This window comes from Perognathus longimembris, chromosome 4 (assembly GCF_023159225.1).
Source record: "Perognathus longimembris pacificus isolate PPM17 chromosome 4, ASM2315922v1, whole genome shotgun sequence".
NCBI lineage: Eukaryota > Metazoa > Chordata > Mammalia > Rodentia > Heteromyidae > Perognathus > Perognathus longimembris.
Genome location: NC_063164.1, coordinates 54,288,624 through 54,312,453, shown reverse-complemented (window position 1 = coordinate 54,312,453; position 23,830 = coordinate 54,288,624). Strand labels below are relative to the sequence as shown.

At 40.1% G+C, this 23,830-nt stretch overlaps 1 protein-coding gene across 1 annotated transcript in view; it reads left to right on the top strand.

Annotated features, from left to right (window-relative positions):
- Cers6 (ceramide synthase 6) overlaps positions 1-23,830 on the top strand; it is a 262,651-nt gene that overhangs the window by 82,971 nt on the left and 155,850 nt on the right. Inside the window, exon 3 of the mRNA XM_048345292.1 lies at positions 4,253-4,383. Coding sequence (XP_048201249.1) covers positions 4,253-4,383 — 131 coding nt within the window. The remainder of the gene's footprint in view (positions 1-4,252; positions 4,384-23,830) is intronic.

The window sequence follows — 23,830 nt, the reverse complement described above, 5'->3', positions numbered from 1 at the left end:
TATGGCAGCTATAAAGCCAGTTTTCATGGCCCAGGGAAATTATATCATAATTCATGTTTGGTTCAATAGATTAAAAATTGTAAGTAGATTTTCTGTAATTTGCTCTCCTCTCATTCTCTTCTTTTCTGAGAAGCCTGTTAAATCATTGCTGTTAGCCAACTAAAATATTATTGGAATTCTAAATACACTTAAACTTTAGAACTAAGAGAGAAAGAAACAGGAGAGTTGGTGAGAGAACAGAATATTAACATTGTATGTTCTATAAAGTCGAGATGATATAGTTAACTTAAACTGAGGAGAAAGGGGGCAAGTCAGGAAATAAAGTTTATTGACTGCAATCTCTACTGTATGGGAGTCAGTTTATCAGTTAAGGCTAACACATCAAATAGAAGCCTATATAAAGTGGGAGAACAAGAAAGATAATGTTATTTACAAGCACAGGGTGGTAGAGGAGAAGGGAAGAAGAGGAAATAAAGTTATTTTGAAATATTGCTTATATGAGATTAAGCTAGCAAGTAGATAAGAAAAGATAAAAAGCCATAAAAATCAGAAAGGAGGGCTGGGGATATAGCCTAGTGGCAAGAGTGCCTGCCTCGGATACACGAGGCCCTAGGTTCGATTCTCCAGCACCACATATACAGAAAACAGCCAGAAGCGGCGCTGTGGCTCAAGTGGCAGAGTGCTAGCCTTGAGCGGGAAGAAGCCAGGGACAGTGCTCAGGCCCTGAGTCCAAGGCCCAGGACTGGCCAAAAAAAAAAAAAAATCAGAAAGGAAAGGCAAAACTCTTGCTATTTAAAGAATTATTTATTCAGGGAGTATTTATTGAGTTCCACCATAATCTGCATGCTGGTGGGAAAAAAAGATTTTTTTTTAAAGTTTCTTTGTTTATGGAGCTTACATTTCAGTAATATTATATTACTTGTCATATACCTGGGAAGTTAAAGCAATTGATTGATAAATTATCACATGAAATTTCAGCCCAAATTAGTAACTAGAAACAATGTCTTTCTCATATATACACAGAAACAACAAGCAGTTAAAAGATTTTAAGAAAGTATCCTCTGTAAAATAGAACCCAAAAAGAATAATATCCCTAGGAATAAATATAATGACCATGTTGAAAAACCACATTAAACACTCCTGAAAGACAGAGAAGACAAATTAAATGGATGTGTTAGTTCATCCTTCGTCAACTTAAGAAATTGATGTGACCTTTTTAAAAAACATCCAAGCTTGTTTGGTTGACCTTTTTTGTTTTTAAATTTTGAATGTAGATGAGTTGATTCTAAAGCTCACATAAAAAAAACAAAGATTTCTATTGGGCACCAAGGTTTTCCCACTTGTAATCTTCATGACTCCAAAGGCTGATATACTAGGATCGTGACCAGCCCATTTTCAATAGACCCTATCTTAAAAGTAGCCAGCAAAATACCAGGGCTGGAGCTGTTGCTCAAGTGGCAGAATGCCCAGATAGCAAGCCAAGTGACCTTGAGTTCAAGCCCCAGTATCGCCTCCCCCCAAAGAAAAATAAACATTTTTCAGAAAACAAGTGACATACTGAATATGACATATGACTAAATTGACCTTATCAATGGGGGAAAGATGAAGGATAACCATTGTGGAAGAAAGTTGGATTCACACTGCAGCTGAATACCAGTATATATTTCAAGTACACTAAAGATTGATTGTGCCAAGTACCAGTGATTCATGCTACAAATCCTTGCTGTTTAAGAGGCTGAGATCTGAGAATCATAGTTCAAAGCCAGCCTGGCTAGACAAGACTCAGGTGGTTGAGTGCAATTTGATAAGAAATGTACTCACTACCTTATGTGTGTAACTGGAACCCCTCTGTACATTACTTTGACAATAAAAAAAAAAGCCAAGCAAGAGTAAAATATCCTGGGTTCAAGCCCTAGTATTAGGGCGTGGGGACAAGATTTGATTGTATTAAAACCCTAAATAGGTTAAGGAGATTTTTGAGCATTTAAAGTAAAGAAGGTTTTACTGATTATAATTTAAAGTTTGCAAGCTATTTCAGAAAAGATTGAAAAATTCAAACATATTGATATATATCTTCTGGTTCTAGAATTTGAATGCAAGGCCTTTCTAAGCAAGCAATTATTCCATCACTGGCCATACTGCACATTTTTACATTATTTATTTTTCAGGTAGGGTATTGTGTTATTACCCAGAGCTTGTTTCAAACCATTTATTCCCCTCAACATAGCTAGGATTTACAGGTATGTACCATCATATCCAACCTCAAACATATCTATTTTAGTAAATATCTACATGTAAGAAATTAAGCAATAAATAATGTATTCAAATTTCAAACCAAAGCACCATACTGGTATAAACCTTAATAACTGAAGAAATCCTACATACCAATAAATACCAATGTTTCAAGACAAAAAAAGTTCATAGGCACAAATATACTTTTTTTTTGTCAGTCATAGGGATTGAACTCTTGGCCTGGGCACTGTCCCTGAGCTCTTCAGCTCAAGGATAGAGTTCTACCACTTGAGCCACATTGTCACTTCCAGTTTTCTGGTGGTTAATTGGAGATAAGAGTCTCATGAACTTTGAACTGGCTTTGAACTGCAATCTTTACAACAAATATGCTTTTAACAACCAAACAAAGAAAAAAAATCAGTTTTATCTTTTTTCTCCATACTTGGGATTGAACCCAGGCCTTATACATGCTAGGCAAGTGTTTTACTCTTGAATTATACTCCTAGTCCTTTTCTATTTTTATTTTGCTTTTGAGTCAGTGACTCACTACTCGACCAGCTGGCCAGACCAGCTTCAAATTTGTGATTCTCTTGCCCCTCCCTCCAAAGTGTCTGGGATTACAAGCACCTACTACCACGCCATTCTTTGTCAGTGATTTTTTTAAAACATATAAAAGACACATTATAAAATGAAGAAGTCAAAGTTCAGAACAAGGTCCATAGTTTGCATTTGTTTTTGTGGGGGGTTTTTGGTGAAGTGCAAATAAAATAATTCTTATTCAACTTTGTTTATGTGTAATATAACTATAAATTAAATATTAATAATATTGAAATAGTATATAATGTAACTGTGATTGCCTGTTATGGAAAGGCAAGGAGGGACTAAAACAATAGAAACAGAGGTGTTTGAAAAACTTTGAACAATGTTTTTTCTGTGTGTGTCCTGGGCTTGATCTCAGGGCATGGTTTCTGTACCTGAACTTTATTGCCAGTGCTCTACCACTTCAGCACAACTCCACTTTTGACTTTTTGGTGGTTAATTGGAGATAACAGTCTCACAGACTTTTCTGCTCAGGCTGGCTTTGAACCATGATCCTCAGATCTCAGTCTCCTAAGTAGTTAGGATTACAGACATGAGCCACTGGCTTCCAGCAGCAATCCTTATTTTTATAGACAAAGGAGATTGAGGGTCTGAGAGGTCACAGTAATGAGGAACTAAACTGGAGCTTGTCTCAAGGACATCTCTCTCCCTCATCAAGTTTGCTTCTGTAAGTAACTTGTAGTTTCAGCAAAAGGCTAGATGAGTGAGATAGTCAAAAGAGAGGGATATAGTTAGATAGATAGAGATAGAGATAGATAGATAGATAGATAGATAGATAGATAAATAGATGTATTCATATATAATCAAATAGAGAATTGTACATGTGTAAGACATTATATACACATATGAGAAAGCCATGATGAAGCCCATGAAAAATGTACAGAAAGAAAAAAAGGAAGATGACCAAGAAAAGGAATAGGCGGTGAGAGTGAAAGAGAATTTTTGGTACTGGAAATGGTACTTTCAGCTTAAGTGAGACACTAAGGATCTTTCCATGGTTTCTCTGTGTCCTATATTATTCAGGTAGGTAACATGTTGGTATAAAAGTTGTTGTCCTGAGAAAAATGTAATTTTTTTTTTACTTGAAGCCTCTTGGCAGATTCTTCTTTACCATACTTCCTTTCTTGAAAAGTTCATGGATCTGCCTCAGCCAGTTGGTTGCACCATCAACTCCTGGTTGTCTCTGAGGAAATCACTGATGAGAAGTGCAGGCATCCGAGCCACAGTCCTATCTTTCCATCTCATTTCATAATGAGTAACCTAACGCAAATTTATGTCCATGCTGCTAATGACACTAGGTTCTGAAATCTCAGTAGCAGCTAATAAACCTAGAAAAAAATGACAGAAACACACAAAGCAGATCTACTTGGGGAAAAATAAAAAGGGATTGAGAAATGATTGTCCTGGTATCTTGTCTCAGCATCCAGATGAGAAAAGGTTGGAAGGCCTTTCCAAGCAACTGGACTGGGATGTTCGAAGCATTCAGCGCTGGTTTCGACAGAGACGCAACCAGGAGAAGCCCAGCATCCTGACAAAGTTCTGTGAGAGCATGTAAGTTTTGCTCCTTCCCCCGCCCCACTTATTTTTGAATGCCTACCCCGGTATCCATTCATTACTGAAGTAAATTATAACAGATCCACATAGCTTTCTATTTCCTACCTGCTATTTGGTGGGAAACTAGTTCTGGGAAAAACTAGGGAATTATAAGGAATAGGGATTTCTTGTTGGGATACAGTAGAAATTCAATGGAGTTCCAACAAAATAAGTAGATTACAGAAGTCTACTATGATATTTTCAACCAATCATCTTGGAAGCATTGCATTGAAAGTCATTAATTTTATAGATCCCAATAGTTTGAATTTTTGTAGAAAAATTTCAAGACTTTTTTATTGTAAAGGTGATATACAGAGGGGTTATAGTTGTATAAGTAAGATAATCAGTACATTTCTTTTTTTTAATTTTTTTCTTCATAGTATGTTACTTTTTGAACAGTGTTACCCTCTCCCTCATTTTCTCTCACTTCCACCCCCAGCTTCTATCCCCCCCAAAGAGTTTTTGTTCCATTGACAAAAACTAAGATTTTAGGATAAATGATCAGATGATCATAACCAGGTCCTACATTCTTGAATTTTGGGAAATCTTAAACTTACTTTCTGTTCCTGGGTGAGATTCTAATGAGGCTTTGCCTGAGGTGAGGGTTACAAGAAAGTCGATTCTGTTTCCATGTGAACTTTGTGGCATATGCTATATGTCATAAAGCTGTTAAGTCTAATGGAAGCTCCACAGAGTAATCTAGCTCAGCGATGTCTTCAGATAGTGCCACTCAATGCACTTGGGGGAAATCAGAGGAGGAAATATTGAAGCATGTAGCACAACTCTAGAAAAGGGAAGATGTTACCTGAGAATCGTAGCTCCATTTGGTCTGCATCTCTCAGGGCAAGACTGTTCCTTTGTCAAACAATTATTTCTTTTATGAGCTTTGTTCTAATACCGAATCATTTAAGCTGTCTTGGATAGAGTTAAGTCTTCAGGTTTAGCTTTCAATTAGGCCAGAAAAGTTTATTATGTCAATTATAATCTAAGCCTCAGAGGAAAACTTAATGATATAGGAAAATGAATGGAAAGCAGATTAATATCACAGATTTCCAGGGTTAGATAAATATAGAGAGAATAAATAGGATCTTGGGAGGTCAGAATATTCATAAAATGTACAGAAACAATAAAATAGATACAATCTACAATGCTGCCCTATAATTAAACTCAGTGGCTCTTTATGGAAGTATTTATGCATCGGGCTTCTGATAAATAGCTGAATTTCCCCTGACCTGAACTTGCCACACATGTAAAAGTCTGGACACTAGTTCCTCAAGGACATTATATGAATAGCAAGGACCAAATGATACTTGTTGATATCTTTTCCTTGAATTTCCCTGAACTTTATGTACCCCAGTAAACAAGAGAGTCACACTACAGTTAACTAAAATATTGCTAAACAACTACTAGAAACATGGCAACATGGACTAAAAGTGGGGTCAGTACATAAAGTATGCATTATGATTTCCCCCACAGAAGCTTATTTATACCAGTGTTAGGAGGATATGCCCTGATAGCTGAGTGCATAATAGGTATTAAACGACAATGAAGTATGTTTTATGGAATCATTAGTGTACACCATTAATAACTAAAGAATAAAAGAAAAACTTCTATGGGTTGGAAGCATGTGGGCTTACTGGTCAATGCCAGTGGCCTGTTTCACTTCTGCTGTATAAGACAGTATTGTGGAGCTCTTGCTTGATGCTGTCTTCTTGCTTGGCTTCAGGTTGGCAGTTGAGTGAGTGTTTCATCTTATTACAGACTTCTGTTTGCATCATTTATTCTGCATTTCTCCTGAAGTCTTTTATGTGCTATCCTCCAGACTTAGTCTTCAGCCTCTTACTTTCTACTTCTCATCCTCTGTGCAGAAATGGTTTCCTCTCAACTGCTGCTTTCTGGGATTACCTCACTTAATTTGGCTATCCTATTTCCATGCCAGTTATAGTACAGAGTTTATTGAAGATGGGAAGGGACACATCTTGCTTTTACATTCTTTCTTACATTCTCAGCCTTTACTATAACATACAGACTCTACTGAATAAATAGTTAAATGACTTATGTGAACATGACACTTTTCTGGAAGGAGGTCCTGATCCCAGTTGTCACTTGGCTCCACAATGAAGAATGCCTCCTATACACTGATTTAGCAAAATATTTTCTGAGGGCTGGGAGTATGGCCTAGTGGCAGGAGTGCTTGCCTCCTACACATGAAGCTCTCAGTTTGATTCCCCAGCACCACATATATGGAAAACGGCCAGAGGGGGTGCTGTGGCTCAAGTGGCAGAGTTCTAGCCTTGAGCAAGAAGAGGCCAGTGATGGTGCTCAGGCCGAGTCCAAGGCCCACGACTGGCCAAAAAAAAAAAAAAAAAAAAAATTCTGAAATTACCTGAGTCTGAAAAGCTGCACAACAATTTTACAGATAGAAATTCAAAGGAAAGTATCCAGTGTGGTGCCTAATAATGATCTAGAATACTCCTCCTCCTCCTCCTCCTCCTCCTCCTCCTCCTCCTCCTCCCCCTCCCTTCCCCCTCCCCCTCCCCCTCCCCTCCCCTCCCTCTCCCCTCCCCCTCCCCCTCCCCCTCCCCTCCCCTCCCCCTCCCCTCCCCCTCCCCCTCCCCCTCCCCCTCCTCCTGCTGCCAGTCCCAGGGCTTGAACTAAGGGCCTGACCACTGTCCTTGGCTTATTTTGCTCAAGGCTAGCTCTCTACCACATGGCGCCACTTCTAGCTTTTTCTGTTTATTTTGTGCTAAGAAATCGAACCCAAGGCTTCATGCATACTAGGCAAGCACTCTACCACTAAGCCACATTCCCAGCCTAGAATTATTCTTCTTTTTTAGGCAGTCCTGGGACTTGAACTCAGTGCCTGAGCACTGTCCTTGTCTTCTTTTTACTCAAGGCTAGCATTCTACTACTTGAACCACAGCACCACTTCTGGCTTTTTCTATATACGTGGTGCTGAGGAATCGAACCCAGGGCTTCATATATATGAGGCAAGCACTCTACCACTAGGCCATATTCCCAGTCCCTAGAATTATTCTTTTTTTTTTTTTCTTTTTTTGGCCAGTCCTGGGCCTTGGACTCAGGGCCTGAGCACTGTCCCTGGCTTCTTCCCGCTCAAGGCTAGCACTCTGCCACTTGAGCCACAGCGCCGCTTCTGGCCGTTTTCTGTATATGTGGTGCTGGGGAATCGAACCCAGGGCCTCGTGTATCCGAGGCAGGCACTCTTGCCACTAGGCTATATCCCCAGCCCCCTAGAATTATTCTTAATGAAGGAAATATTTCATAATTAATCATCTAGTGATATTTTTCAGTATATACATTCAGATTCCACCCCACTGTGTCTGTCCAGGAACTGGGTGCAGGTGGCTATAAGCAGGCAGTTACTTTGGAAGAAATGTCCCATGTGCATATCATATACAATCCTTACTTCAAACATGATGGCAATCTGGGTTCCAGTGACTCAGGAGGATAAGATCTGAGGATCACAGTTCAATGTCAGCCAGTCAGGAAAGTTTGTGAGACTCATCCGCAATTAACTACCAAAACCTGGAAGTGGAGCTGTCCCTATGTGGTAAAGCACTACTTTTGAGCAAAAAAGCTCAGGGACAGTGCCCAGGCCCTGAGTTCAAGCCTGAGGACCAGAAAGAAAAAAAAAGATAGGTGATATTCAGAAATATTAACATCAAGTTACAAAGCAGGAAGACACAAATTAAAGACTTGAAGACCCAGACCAAAACATGAAGGATTTATGGCTTAAATACTATGCAATTTATTTTATAAATATAGACTCCCTTTGTAGGCATTGTGTGTTTTCTTCCATCAGTGTGGAATAGCACAAGTATGCACACCAAGCAGTGCTTATAAGCATCTGCTGACACATCCAGATTTGGCATCCCCATTTAATGCAGATGGATGAAGTAGAAGAAGTTGTTCAGTAAGTGATGTGTGGAAACATTAATGTGATTCCCTCCTCCCCTTCCCGGATGTCAGTCATTGACAGCTGTGTCAGTTTGGATGGCTATTTTTTTCCAGCAGAGTTTATATACTTATTGACAATTGAAATAGAAATTTTCAAGAGTGAGAAATAAGAATTTATAAAATGAGACATCATGTGCAATATTTCAGGAGATTCTGATTCAGAATGGAAGCCAGTGCTGGTTGGGTCATCCTGAGGCTACACCCTTGTTCTTCCACAATTGCAACTGAGTTAGATGTTTTATAATCTAGGAGAGTAAGTACTATGTACACTAAGAAAAATCAGGACATACCAAAAACAAGCAGATACATGATATCAAGATAAATGCCTCTCTTGACATTTGTGTCTACCTGTGCTCATTTATTTTGAACATGATGTATCCCAATTATAACAAATGCCAAGGGGTAATTATTCTATATGGCTTTCATTGAGCAAAAAGAATCATCCATGTGGGAAGGATTATTCACATTGCATAGATTAGTACTAATTTACTTGAACTGGAGTTTACATATTAATGAATTTATGGAACCTTACATTAAATAAGATAAAGTATTCAAATTTCCTGTGCTTTAGGAAGCCATTTCAGAGTTGTTGTGGATTAAACTACTTCCTGAATGCTGCCATTTTTGGATGCTTTCCTCCAGTGCCAGAGCCTTTTGAAAGTGTGACCTTACTTCTGCAAAGCAGCCTTGTGACTTTCTTAATTTGTGTTTCTACTAGATCCAGGATAGGTCACTAGTGATAAATGAGTGGCTGAACCAATAGCTTCATTCCACCAAGTGATTCTCTATGAATTAAATGGATGTTTTTGCTTTTGTTACCAGCACTATGTTGTGACTCTAGCAAGGGATAAAAGCCTAATAATTGGGGTAGAAGGATGGTAGTGGGTTGTACTGGAAATGAGTAGTTCTGTGTCTCAAACCCCTGTACTGCGGAGGAATATTTCATGGCATCCACATGTTTGCCAAAAAAAAAAAAAAAAACAACCAAAATAAATATTTATGAACTGTTTCCTTCTCATAGGGGAAACAAATTTTGCCCAAGAGAAAACTCAGTTCTGATTTTCTCCATCAGACCATGAAATGAACATCATGTACAGAATTTACTAACAAAATCCTCCTGAAGACTGGTGTAGTTGTTGAAGTGGGGAGTAAGAAAGTATCTTCTAGAGCCAAGTGGCACCTTCCTTTAGTCCAAGATTGAAATATGTAATATCAGCATTGTTTAGCAGCAGGTATGGTTGGAAGAACAAAAACATAAAACAAGGGGAAAGCTATATCTTTGTTCTTAAACAGCACAGATTGAGCTGTGTGATTTCTCTGATCATCATAACACTGGCCAATTTTCCTATTAATACAGAAGAGTCCTTGGACTGCCAGACACCTGCTGTTATCCAGAACATATACTTAAAAGACTAATCATTGCCCAGTGAATGTCTTGGTGTTTAAGATTGTTGTTTTAAATGCTTCAAAATCTGTGGGTTATATTCAGGTCAGTTTTAACTTTGGGGCAGAGGGCAGCACATTTTTTTCTGTAAAAGTCTGGAAAGTAAACATTTCAGATCGCAAATGGAGTTTGCTTCAATTATAACTCTTCTATTTTAGTTCAGAAGTGGCTGGAGATGATGCAAATGTGTGTAGTTGGGTTCCAAGAACACTCTATTTATGGATACTGAAATTTGGATATATCATTTTCATAGCATAAAGTATTTATTCTTTTGAAAAACTTCAATCAATAAGAGATGTAGTGAGCTATACAAAAACAGATAGCTGGCTGGGATTGGCTTGTGAGCCATAGTTAGCTGAACTCTGCCCTAGAATTGCAATTCTATTAGTCGTTTCTGCACAGTTCTCAGAAAGAGAATGTGGTTGTTTAGTGCCAGCACAGTTAGCCACTTCACAGAGATTGGAACAGATCTGAACTTGGATGCCAGTCTCCAGTATTCCTAGACATGGTTCCCCGAGGGTGGGCACTTTCTCTATTTCAACTTGATTTTCTTTGAAGTTGCCATTGTCCTCTGAGCGGCATCATTTCCAAACAAAAGTTCCTAAGATTGATGAGCTGGACAGTGAACTCAATGGCCTTTGGAGGCCTGGCTTCCTCTTCTATTCCAGACCTACCATCTGCGGCAAGTGAACTCTGTTTTTTCCATTTAGAACAAGTCCCTCACATTCCTGATGCCATATGGCTAGGCATCTCACTCCAGTGTAATAGCTAATTAAAGAGTTTTGGGTTTGTTTTTTTTTTGCTAAAAATATCAAGCAGGCCATACTTAATCAAGCTGCCTGAATTTTATGTACTTTTTTGTTCTGTTTACATCTGATTATTCAGTTTTTCATTAGATCCTAGAGGCTTTTTTCATAATAATTTTTCTATAACTCTTTCTAACACCGAGTTGGATAGTAATAAAGAAGACTATAAAATAGTAGCTGAATTTCTTAAGGCATAATATTCTTAGTTAACATTTGGCTGTCATTTTCTGAACTGATGATCTATTTCTCTTTTTTAATTTATTTTAAAAAGCTAATAGTTACTGATTTTGAGCTGTCATGCAAATCACTGTAGCTGATTAGGCTAATAAAGTGTGTGTTAAAGTATGTATAATACTCATAAATTTTTGGAAGAAATTACCCCAAAGCCAATTGCTGAGAAATAAATGCTTAATTGTTTATAACTTAAATATGGTTGTATTTCATAATAGGTGCCCACATAAGTACATGCAGGATCATGTACCTGTGATGTCTACTGAGTTACTGTTCTATTGAATCTGCTTCATATGAAGTGCCTGAAGAAGGTGATAGATGTGCTATATGTTTCATCTTTAGCATCTATAGGTTATCTACTCCTGATTGACACTATGATAGCTGTGTTCACTATAACATATCCATCCTTACACAGTACCACAGTATGCAGATTGGCTAACAAAACAAAACAAAAACAGGGTTTGTGAGAAAATACTTATTTAAGGCATAACATTTTAAAATTACTTTATCAACAACATACTGAAAATAAATAGGAAGATCAAGATGTATTGTATTCATAAATTGACACGTTAAATTGGAACGCTTTTTCAAAATGATTTAATCATAATTTCAAAAATATTTAAAAAATCAGAACTAGATAAAAAGAGTTGCCCATTTTTACACATGTTAACTGGTTGATAAACACACAAATCCTATTATAAACATGGCACTTTCCATTTTACAAAGGCCTAAGGTTTGATTGTCAAAGTTTAAAAGGTTAGGGTTTTGGTCTGCCTGGACCACCATAACAAAATGCTTGTAGACTAGGTGGTTTTAAACAATAGAATTAATTTCTGCACAATTCTGGATTGTGGAAGTCTGAGATCAAGAAGTCAATGGAGTTTATTTCTCCTGAGGCCTCTTTCTTGTGTATGCATCTCTGATGTCCCTTCCTCTTCTTATAAGGACACGAATTATATTGAATTAGGGTTCTATCCTTATGGGTATATTTAACCTTAATTACCTCCTTAAATACTCTGTTCCAAACATATTCACCTTGGGAGATAGGACTTAAACACCTGAATTTGGGGGCAATTCAGTTCATCACAGTGTTAAGTTGCAGCTTGTGAGTGACTGTAAAGTGGTGGAAGAACAAAGGAAATCTAATCAAAGTTGTAACATTGATGGGTGTAGCCCCCAATGCGTAGGCATGCGGAGGTGGCAGAGGAGTGGGTGTGTATTATTCACTCAGGTCCACCCAGTGGAATTTTGCCATTTGCCCAGTATTTCTGGCAGACAGAAACACACATAAGGCAAATGTAAAATTCATGTCAGGTTCACACTGGAAGACATTCATGTTTTCACAACAAGCCTTATGGTAGGACTGTCAGAACAGAGTAGTGCTGAAGGAGTAGGCAATGGAGCCAGGCAATTTGGGTTCAAGTCTTTCATTTTATCATGTGGCTTGTTTGAACACCTGAGCCTCAATTTATTTACTTATTTCAGTTAGATTTTTTTGGTAAAAATATTGTTATTATAAAGGTGCTATTACAGTTACGTAAGTCAGGTAAAGAGTATACGTCTTTTGGGACAATGCCACCCTTAGTTTTTTAATTCAGGGCTTTATGTTCTTGCTTGCCTTTTTTTTTACTGAAAATTTGACACTACCATTTAAGCTACACCTCCAGTCTCAGCTTCTTTATTTATAATGTGGCATATTAATAGTGGTGACCTCCAGGATTGTCATGGAGGCTGGTGAGTTCATATGCATAAAGAGGTGGCTTGCACCTGGACAGATTGTAAGTGTTAGCTGCCCTCAGCATTGCCCTCTTTTCTTAGTCAATTTGGTGTGAAGTGAACAAGTAGCAGCAGGAAGCTACTAGTGACTCACAGCCTAGAGTAGTCAATGGGGCTCCTCAGATCCTTAATCACCTCACCTAGAAAACAGAGCCTTGATATTTGAGAGAGGAGAAGCCAGAGAGATGTAAGAAAAGCAGCTCTTCAATAACGCTCCTGTAATCTATGGAATCCCAAGAGGGAAGAAGCCATGTGTAATCCCAGGACCATTGGCACGGCCATCGTGTCCATGAGAAAATGATGGAGAACTGATGTGAGAGCCAAGCCTGCAGTGATGTGAGGGATGTGGAGGAGCACAGGTGTCCCACTTCAGTAGGGAGCAGCACCTGCTGTGTCTGTGGGAGCCAGGACTTTGGAAGCTCCACAGGACAAATGTCAGAACACACAGTGAATGTCTTTGAACCACTGAGGTTTAAAGTCTGCCCAGGGGTTTCTGAGAGGACACAGCTTGCTTCCAACAGGAGGAAGGGAGGAACAAAGCCTGGTACCTGCTGGGGCTAGCTTCAGCAAAGCCTCCTCTCCTAGGGCCAGAAAAGTCTGATCACTCTTAGGAGGTCAGCATGCCTCCTGGCAACAGGCATTCCTATTAAGTGTGACAGTTGCTGGTACTAGGGGCCGAGGAAGCAGTGGACCTTGCAAAAATCTAAGGGTAGGAATCAAATATATCTGGTTAATGTTTTGGCTCCAGTTATTTGACCCTTTGTGATTTGCATTGCTAGGTGCCTCTTGTGTTAAAGGGCAACAGCAGCCCCTTCTCACAGGATCACCCAGGAATGAAACAAGAGGGATCATGGCAGCAGTGCATCCTGCAATGCATTCGTTCCTTGAAGCTAGGCTCATAAGGCTGAGTAATCAGAACTCTGACTTTGTGGGGCTCACAAGGATGATTCATTCTACTTATTAGCAAAGTTGTCCAACATTTTAGCTAGGGAACCATATTTGTAATTTTTTTTTTTTTTGCCAGTCCTTGCACTGTCCCTGGCTTCTTTTTGTTCAAGGCTAGCTCTCTACTATTTGAGCCATAGTGCCACTTCTGGCTTTTTCTATATATGTGGTGCTGGAGAATCGAATCCAGGGCTTCATGTATGGGAGACAAGCCTCTACCACTAGGCCATATTCCCAGCCTGCCATATTTGTAATTCTTAGGTAAAGTGGCTGTTTCCTGATGTCTCCTCCTTGCTGGCCTAGTCACAGCTTGTTCTGGATCTTGGTCTTGTGGGTTTGTTTATTATCAACAGAACCATGATTTCATTGTAGAGAAGGAGGTGTTTTCTTGCTCCTTTTGGTGGCTGCTCTTATTTGCCCTCTTTTGCCTCTCCTCTTTTATCCTCTTCTTTTCCTTAGTATTCATCTCCACTGAGCAGGGTGTTTCCTTAGTACCAATCTCTATTCACCCATGGTAAGTGCTTTCTTAGTACTCACGTTTACCTCTCCCAGAGCAGGTGTTTTCTTCTTCAGTCAGAATGGTTGGTTTCTTTCCATCTATTCTTCCTCTGTGACTAGCTCATGGTGACCACAACTCTATGCAAGGGACAAACAAGAAGTGTAAAGGAATCCTCAACCACCGTCATTTGACTGTGGATTTTCTTCCAAGTTGGCCTCTGCTTGTGACTTCTGAGCTTGAAATAACATACCTACTCACATCAGGAGTGAATGTGATGGTGTAAGACAGTGGACGGAGGGGTATTAGGACTGTGCAGCAGGGTACATAGCTGTTTCTCTACTGGGAGTGTCGGAGTTGTTAGCCCCGCACTCCCCTGACCTGCAGGAGAGACCGGGAAGGCATGCCCCAACTGGACAAGCCAGGAAAGGAAAGGGTCGACCTACCGCCTGCACCAGCCCTCCCTCACTGGAGGACCATCAGACTCCTCTGGGAGACAAGTCAGCACATGTGACATATAAGGCACAAGAACCAATCAGATCAAAGATTGGCAGGAAGGGGAGTGGTTTAAGTGCACCTATCTAGGGACTGTAGGGGAAGGCATGAGCGGGGACCAATCCTAGAGGCGGCCAGATTGTTTGTCACAGCCCACAGAACCACCTCTGGGTTGTCAGGTGCCTTTTTAGCCACACGTGGCCCCAGGAAACAGGCAGGGCCAGCTAGAACAGCCTCCGGGTTAGTCATTAGGCACCATCTTAGCCACGTGTGGCCCCAGGACTGAGAAACAGGTAGGGCCAGCTAGTTGACTTCCTCTTTCTGATGTAACGTATCCAGGCGTGTCCCACATGGGAGGACTTGAGCTGAATCTGAGTAGACATTGGGAAGCAAGTTTACCCATAGACCTCCCTAAATCTAAATAATAAGTGGTTTTTAGTAGGCACTTTTGTGTCCCAGATGATATGACTTCTAGTGTTATCTTGTCTCCATAGAATTGGCATAATACCCTTTCCCCATACTGCAAACATCCACAAATTAAATATACATAGGTCGCAGAATTAAAATCAAAGGTAAATTATTACCTTGCCATTAAGTGTAGTTACTGTGTCATATTTTACAAAAAGCAAAACAAGCTATGTGACCCACATTGGCTGTTTGTATGCCGTTAATTCAGCTCCTTACCATGAAGGCCCAATATTTTTTTTAAAAAGGGAACAAAAAGCAAAACCAGGACATGTAGTTATGAAGCATAAGTGTCCTTATATTTTTCTAGTTTCAAGAAAAGAATTGAAACCAGGATTGTCCCAGAAAATCCAGAGCAAGCATGTATACTCCCTCTGGACTTAATTCACTTCAATTTCCCAAATGATTACCCAGGATTATTTATGTGTCAGGGTCTTGTCGCTGGGATAGCTACAGATAAAAAGGACACAATCACTATTCTCTGTTGCTCAGAGTGTAGGAGAGGACCAAGATGCAACCACTTAGAAGGGGCTACAGCAGCACCAATCCAGCTGTCCCCAGGTGTGGGACATCCTCATCTTGTAATGAACATTTGTGGGCTTGTAAACCAAATCTGAGAACAACAAATCTAATATTTGGTTGATTTGTAGAGCTTCTTACGAATGTACTATGTAACAGATTTGGGAGAGAGGACTAATACTGAAGCATAAGACACAACACCACAACACAAACCTGTAGAACTTTGTCTTTTAGAGAACTATATTTGTTTAGTGACTCCTGTGCCATAACAAGTGACCAGTTGGTGATAAGATTCTGCCAGACCCTCCTACAGTGGGACATAAACCATTAAGTCTCACTGTGTTTATTATTGTTCTTAGTTTTAGGAACATCCTCGATCTTGAAATGCTTTGTTTATGTAGGCATTTGGTAGCTTTGTGGATAGAAACTGGCTTTCACTTTTTTTTTATTTAGTCCTTCCTTCCTTCCTTCTTTCCTTCCTTCCTTCCTTCATCTCTTTCTTCCTCTCTCTCTCTCTCTCTCTCTCTCTCTCTCTCTCTCTCTCTCTCTCTCTCTCTCTCTTTCTCTCTCTCTCTGGCCAGGACAGGGGTGAGGAGGGATAGGAACAGGTGAAGGGCAGAGCAGCAGGATCAGTAGGAGTGCTTTGGGTGTATGTCAAGTCCAACCCAGTGCTCTGAAGATAGTGAGACATGCTCACCATATGAGAATTTTCTATGTGCCATTCTCTTTGCCTTAATTTTTTAAGATAAAAGTTTCCTGGACATTGAGGTGCAAACATGATTTTCTAACTCTCTGACCATAAATTTTGCTTGTCAGCAGGGTCTGCCTCTTAGGGTAGAGTAAGGATGATTGCATCCCAGGCCAAGAAGTCATACAGCCCAGCACTCCAGGGGACCAGAGTGCCATCTCTCCCTGTTTCTGTCATTGATCAGTTTGCTCAGCATCAGTGTCTTAACACCTCACCTGGGTAGAAATAACAGATTCAAAATGGGATCTTAGAGTCATTCTAAGCATGTAAACAGTTGTGTTTTTCAAACAATAAATGTTAACTGAGTACTGTATACATCACTCAAAACAAAGAAGGGATTCTCTAGGTGAACACTCTTTCAGAACAAGTTTTAGCTTTTGGTAAATATTCATGAGGATTTGGTATATACTACTACAGAGAGTCACAATGATAGTTTCTTCCTGTCAGCCTTCATACATGCTGTCCTCTAACCTAGATATTCTTCCCCCTACCTTACCCATGTGACAAATACCTGACTCCCCCACCAAAACTCAATAAACAAGCCAGAGGCATGGTTCAAGTGGTAGAGCACCTCACAAATCACAGACCCTGAGTTCAAACACACTACTATCAAAACAACAATAAAACTATAATATGATGATATAGTTATATTAATAACAATAGATTCAGTTCAGTGTGCAAACTGAGTGATTGCTTTATACTGGCCACAGTATCTAGTACCCAGTAAGGAACGAACCTGAAGACCAATCACTATGACCTGAGGGGCTTCACCTCTTCCATGGAGAAGACACTGTACCCCCATTCTACAACTAACAGTTCCCTCCTTTGAATAATGCTTTTTATTGCAATGACAACAGTTCATTCACTTACTTCTATTTCTTTTTATCTCTTGACTCCAAATTCCTTCATGGAAGGAGTCCTGTCTTACACCTTTTATGTATGATCTTTGACAAAACAAGTATTTTCAGAACATGCAATGGAATGAAGGAATATAGCTTTCAAGCCAATAATCTTCCAGAGATTACTGGCCACATCTTGGTTTCATTTATTTTGTGTGTCTACCATGTGCATGTAGTCATGGAAGTGCATGGGATACGGTTTATATTTCACTGTGGAAGGAGGCAGGAGGCCAATAAGTAAAATATCAAGTCGCCAATTGTCTCAAATTACTATGGCAGAAAAGAAAGATCAAGGGTGTGTGTGAAGAGAAGCACCTAGGGTGATGGGAAACAGATTTGGGTCAGGGCCTGTAGAAGTAAGAAACCTCCCTTAAGATAAAGAATAGCTGCCACTGCACTGAGGAAGAATAGCATTTTCAGCCTGTAAATCTCAGGAGGTCTGGAGTTGAGGTGAGGGGAATAGAAGTAGAAAGGGAAGTCAGGAAGATGGAAGTCATTGTAAACACCAGTATTTCACCCTGAGATTGGAAACCATTGGAGGCTTTGAAGCAAAGAAGTGTGTGATCTAATAGGGATATGCTGGCCAGTGTGTTCAGGGTGTTCAGGCATAGGGTAGGCACAGAAACCAGGTAGAAGATTCACACCACTAACCAGGTGAAAATTCTTGGTGGCCTGAACTAAGGTAATTGCAGTGGGCGTAATGAGAAGAATACAGATTCAGAATTGTAAAATTTTCTAGAAATATGAAGAGAGAAAATAAGATTGTATTGAACACCAAATATTCATCACCATCTCTGCTAATTAAGGTTTTGGCATATTTGCTTTATTGCTGAACCTCTTTTAAAGTAAATTACAGAAATTGTAGGACTTTATGCCTCAGCTTGGACATCCAGAAAACAATGATGCGTTCTGCATACACAGAATACTATTATGCTAAACTAATGCCTTGCTCACATCTACACTGCCCTAGTAGTCTCCTTCTCTTAAGACCTTTATATTTAATACATTTCTTTCCAGATAGAATCTCATCAAGACTCATGCATTGTATTTGATATGTCTTCAGCATCTTTTTTTTTATTCTTTTATTTTGAGGTAATTTCAAACTTACAGGAGAGTTTCAAGAATAGTATAAAGAAGGCTGAACCTAGATGCCAGCCAGTTTTACAAATTGCTAACTAGCATTATGCCATACATTTTTATGCATTTCTCTCACATGTACATGCATACACACACATTCAGAGAGATGACAGACAGACTGACAGACAGAGAGAAGTCTTGAGGGTATATACACCTGAGTGGAGTTTTAGATGGGGGTTATTATTTTTTTTCTTTGGAGGTACTGGGGCTTAAACTCAGGGCTTTATGCTTAGTTGGCAGACACCACTGTTTGAGCTATACCTCCAACCTTTGTTCTGATTATCTTTAAAATAGGCTTATGGTTTTAGCCAGGGCTGGCTGGCCTATGGTCCTCTTATTTACCCTTCCTGCTGTGGAATTAGATTGGCAGGTTCACACCACTGCACTTAGCTATTGGTTAACACAGGATCTCATGAACATTTTGCCTAGGCTAGCATCAAACTACGGACACTTATGAGACTGAATTGGAATTGATGCTATCTAATAAACCTTCCACCTCATTTCTGCTTTTATTTTTTACCAGAAAGGGAGAGCTCCAGTCTGTTTGTAATTTGGGAAGGAACTGAGGATACAAAACTGACCTTCAGAGCCAACTACTCCTTTGAATATGTTTAAGGAAAATGTTGGCATGTTAATAAAACATAGCCAAGTCTTTTCCTTGACAATTCACTGAGCTTGTTAAGTTGGATGGTACTCCATTCCAAACTCTTCTGGCCCTAAGAATCCTGGTACACATACAGAGAGAGCTCACTGATCCTCTAAGCTTTGGATGATTTGATGCATTTGACATTTTAATTCAACTTATACTTTTAAGAAACATATTTAGATATGCTACAGCTTAACAGCCAGTTTTCTATTTCTAACTCTCTCTATATAAATAAAGTGGAGTGGGGAGACAAACAGCACATTTTCACTTCTTTCCAGGTTTATTTTTCTTTAAATTTAGCATTTTCTTTCCTGATAAGGTATTTTAGGGCCAAGTTTCTTGCTTTGATTTTAATTAGGAAAACAACTGAGAAATTGAAAAAATAAAAACAAAAGACATATGGGGCACATTTCTGTAAAAATCCTATAAGTAGAATCTTTTTGGGTACATGAGGAGTAATCAAAGGTTTTGGTCATTATCATAAAGAAAAATTTTTTCCTGAAATGATTACATGTTTAACTATATGTAAAGACATGTGGCTCAATAGCACAACTGACATGATAGCTTTACATATAAACATAAGAAAGTTTTAATTGCAACATAAAGAAATAACAATCCATTCGATTCTTTTTAAGTTTTATTGTGCAAATGTTAGCATGCCAAAAAGAATTGAAAACAGTATGATGCATTTCCACATGTCACCTCCAGCTTCAACAATACCATGCACTCAGCTCTCTCCTTTTAAACATAATTCTTAAACTGAAAGTTGTAAACATCTTTAAACCTTATTTTTCCTTTTTTTTTCCATTTATTGTTAAAGTGATGTAGAGAGGGGTTACAGTTTCATACGTAAGGCAGCGAGTACATTTCTTATCTTTTTATACACATAAAACATGAATATGGAGTAGGGGTTTGAAATTATATGTTTGCTTTAAGGAAGGGTCTCCACATTAGTCACCTGGGCCTGCAAAGTGTCTCAGTGGGCCCATCTTTTGATCCTTCGTGGCTTCTAGTCCACAGAGCTCCCAACCCTTGTTCCGTTTCCTGTTTGTGAGGGCAGAGCTGTGTGCCCTGGTAATAAATGACTGCTGGGATTCTCTGTGCATTCTGTCCCACATTCCTCACCCCTTTTGGACTTGACTTCTCTCTGAGGTCCACCTAGGGGCCCTTTCTTCTGAGGTCTCCTCATTCCTTTTCTGGCCTGAAGCTCCCTTGAGAGCTCTGCCCCCACCTCGTTTCTGCCCTGGAGTAAAGTCTGGTCAGGACTCTGCATAGTCCAGATCTTGACCCCCCCACCACCTTGATTTCCTCTCTTCTTACTATGCTCTGATGATATCAAGTACTCTCTATGTGCTGGGCTCTTCCTGCCTTTGTTTTCTGTTCTCTTTCTGGAACATTCTACTCCACATCTCTTATTGGTTGCTGCTTTAAAGGCTCCCTACTCCCACAAACTCCTTTCTCATTCCATCAACTTTCTTCCCAAGAAACACTGTATCTACTTCTGTGATCATCTTTCTCTTAACTTTACTCTTGCTCTTTATCTATGTATTCTATAATACAAGGGAGTTTTGCCTACCTGAAAACTTCACAGGTTCAAATATGTTGTAGCTGTGTCTGCTATGGGTTAACATCATAAGAATCTTTGTTTTCTTTTTTATTTTTGCTAGAGTTTAGCCTATATGTATCTAATGTCATTGTTAAATGCTTGTAAATCAGTATTATTTTGTGTTTTTAATTTTTTTTTTACTTACCTGTACGTTGTTTCTTTTTCTTCCCTTTTCCTGGCTTGATTCTACATTGCCTCATAGTTTTAAAATTATAAGCTTGACTTTAAATATAATGGTAATTACCCTGCTATTACAATGGTTACCTATGTTGTTGAAATCAAATGTGACCCATTTTTGCCCCTCACAGAAACTCTCAAGTGTGTAGATCATATCATCTCCCTATACCCTGTTCTGGTTGATATCTTCTCAGCATACCCTTGTTCTTCATTTTTAAAAATCCCATAGCATTAGTAACCTTGAAAAAAAAATCCCGAGATTATGTTACTTTACTTTTCCATTCACGTGCACTATTTTCCTTTGTTTCTTTTTTATACCTAGACCTTCCATTAGGAATTATTTATGTCAAAAGATACAAAATATTTCATGGGGGAAGGGGCTGGGGATATGGCCTAGTGGCAAGAGTGCTTGCCTCGTAGACATGAAGCCCTGGGTTCGATAGCACCACATATACAGAAAAAGCCAGAAGTGGCACGGTGGCTCAAGTGGCAGAGTTCTAGGCTTGAACAAAAAGAAGCCAGGGACAGTGCCCAGGCCCCGAGTTCAAGGCCTGGGACTGGCAAAAAAAAAAAAAAAAAAAAAAAAGAAGCAAAATATTTCATGGTTGTTTAACAAAGAATTGATTTCTTTCCTATCTTGTAAGTTTAGAATGAAATATGGGAAGTTATTTGCCTTCAGCATATTGCTGTATTGTTGGGTTCTGGATTCACATTGAGCCAATGAAACATCCATTTTTCCTCAGCCCTGCAGTGTTCATTTGTGGTGTAGATTGGCTTGGAGGACACAGCCTTCAGTAAGGGAAAACCTGCCCACTTTGTTGCCTGGCTTAAATGAGGCAAAAACTAATGTATAGAAAACAATATTAGCAAAACAATGGAAGGGATGAAATTGGTCAAGATGAATTTTATTTATAAACTGACTTGTTAAATTGAAACCCCTTTTTGAAGCTACTTACAGATAATACACTCTTGGTAATCTTTGCTCTTATAAAACCATGTGCAAACATGTTTGGGGAATTACTAGTTGTATGAAGCTAGGTTGACCATTTTGATAGCATTAAGCAGAAAGCATCCATTATAGGAGCGGAATCTTGAGTGAAATATTTAAGAAGCCCATTAGAGACAGGGCAATTTATGAATAGATAGGGTGGAGATGATAGGATGGGAGTGAACAAAGTGTGAGCTGGTACACACAGCAAAACTATAGAGGCCACCAGGAAAGCTATTGAAAGAGAACCATAAAGAGAAACGGAAAGATGGTAGAAGAGTAGTAGAGCTCTATCTAAGCTCCCTCTGAGAACCCAGTTTTACTACTCCAGAGAAACTTTTATGCCTAGAAAGACAGCCCAAGTAAATTATAACACTATAGAGATTCTGGCCAGAAAGGAAAATTTGAGGCAGTGGGGTTGAGAACTCAGATCTGAGCTCCGGATGACTCCTGCCTCCACGCTGGTGCCGCAGAAGCACCCGGCACTCCACACAACTACAGCACACAGCGGTGACCAGGAAGAAATCCTCCAGACGGCAGCAGACAGACACAGATCGCAGGCTGAGCACAGATGGGCCAAAATTGCACAGAAAGCGTAAATACCCCAGGAAAGACATTCTCACATGCCCGCAGAGCAACATTTGGAAGGTAGCCCCTCCCCCACCACCAGAGCAAAGAACTATCTTTGACTCTGGCATAGACCAGGCCAGAGCAGACTGGAAATAAAACAGACCAGGGGAAAACAAGGACAAAGGGGCCAATCTTCGAAAAGGGCAAGAGCAACTGACCAGTGAGAGCCAGCTCCACCCAGGAGAAGGTCTCCCTGCCCAGGTGGGAGGTTCTTTCCCCAGGGCAGTGGCTCACAGACTTAGGTAAACTCAGCCAGAGGTGCCCTGCCCTGCTCCACCCACACTGTGACTCCTCAGCAGCTAGAATTTCCAAAATCAAACAAAGAAGCAGCAAGTAGCTACTGGTGGCTCAGAGCAAACAGAGGGGGGAGGCAACGGTTTCCAATTGACCAACTCTCCATTACAGAGGGCACCCAACTCTGACCAGCAAACTGAGGTGAACCACACAGAGAGCTCTGCCCAAGAGAAGGTCTCCCCACCCAGGTGGGAGGTCTTCTCACCCCCCCCCCCCCCCCCCCCGGGCAAGAGGCTTTAAGCCAAGTAAACAAAGCCAGAGGCACCCGCCCTGCTGAGGCCCTGCTGACTCTACAGCAAATCCAGAGGCAGGAGTTGAAAGCAGCAGCCCCACAGCAGACAGGAGAGCCAGCACAGACACTACAGCAGAAAAGTCTCACCGCGAGTGTGAAGACCAGACAGCAAGACTTCCACAGGACCAAGACCGCTTGCAGACTGGACTGAGCCAGACCATGGCACAGAACACAGAATGGGCCGGCCGGGACCAGGCAGCAGCGAGGGAGCTCAGAACTGCAGATATGGAGAGCAGAGGCCAGCCGCCACCACCACACCCTGCTTTGGAGAGATCCCACAGCACTGAGGGACACATGCAGACTCCAAGACCAATGTGTAAATCACTAAGAAATATTACAAATTTCATGAAAGCTCCAAAAAACAGTGCAACCGAAGATGAGATGTAGAATAAAAAAGCACATCATGCTATGATAGCAGAAATGATCAAAAGCATCAGGAATGAATTCCAAAAACAATTTCAGGAATTCAGAATCGAATTCTCAAAGGAACTTCAGGAAGTCAAGAAAGAAATGGAAGCCAAAAGAGATGCAGTCCACTCATTTAAAGAAGACCTTAACATCCTGAGAACCGAAATGCATGAAAAAATGGGATCAAAATTCAATTCATTAAAAGAAGAAATTACCACAGTGAGAGCTGATCTAGCAACCATAACAGCTCACTTGTCTCACTGCAAACGACACTGGAAGCTACGTCTCAAAATATTGATCAGATGGAATCCAGGGTCTCAATTCTGGAAGACGACTCAACTGATAAGGACCAGAAGGTTATCACACGCCAAGAAACTGTCAACCTTCATGATAGACTAATCCAGGGGATAGTGGACAGGGAGCAG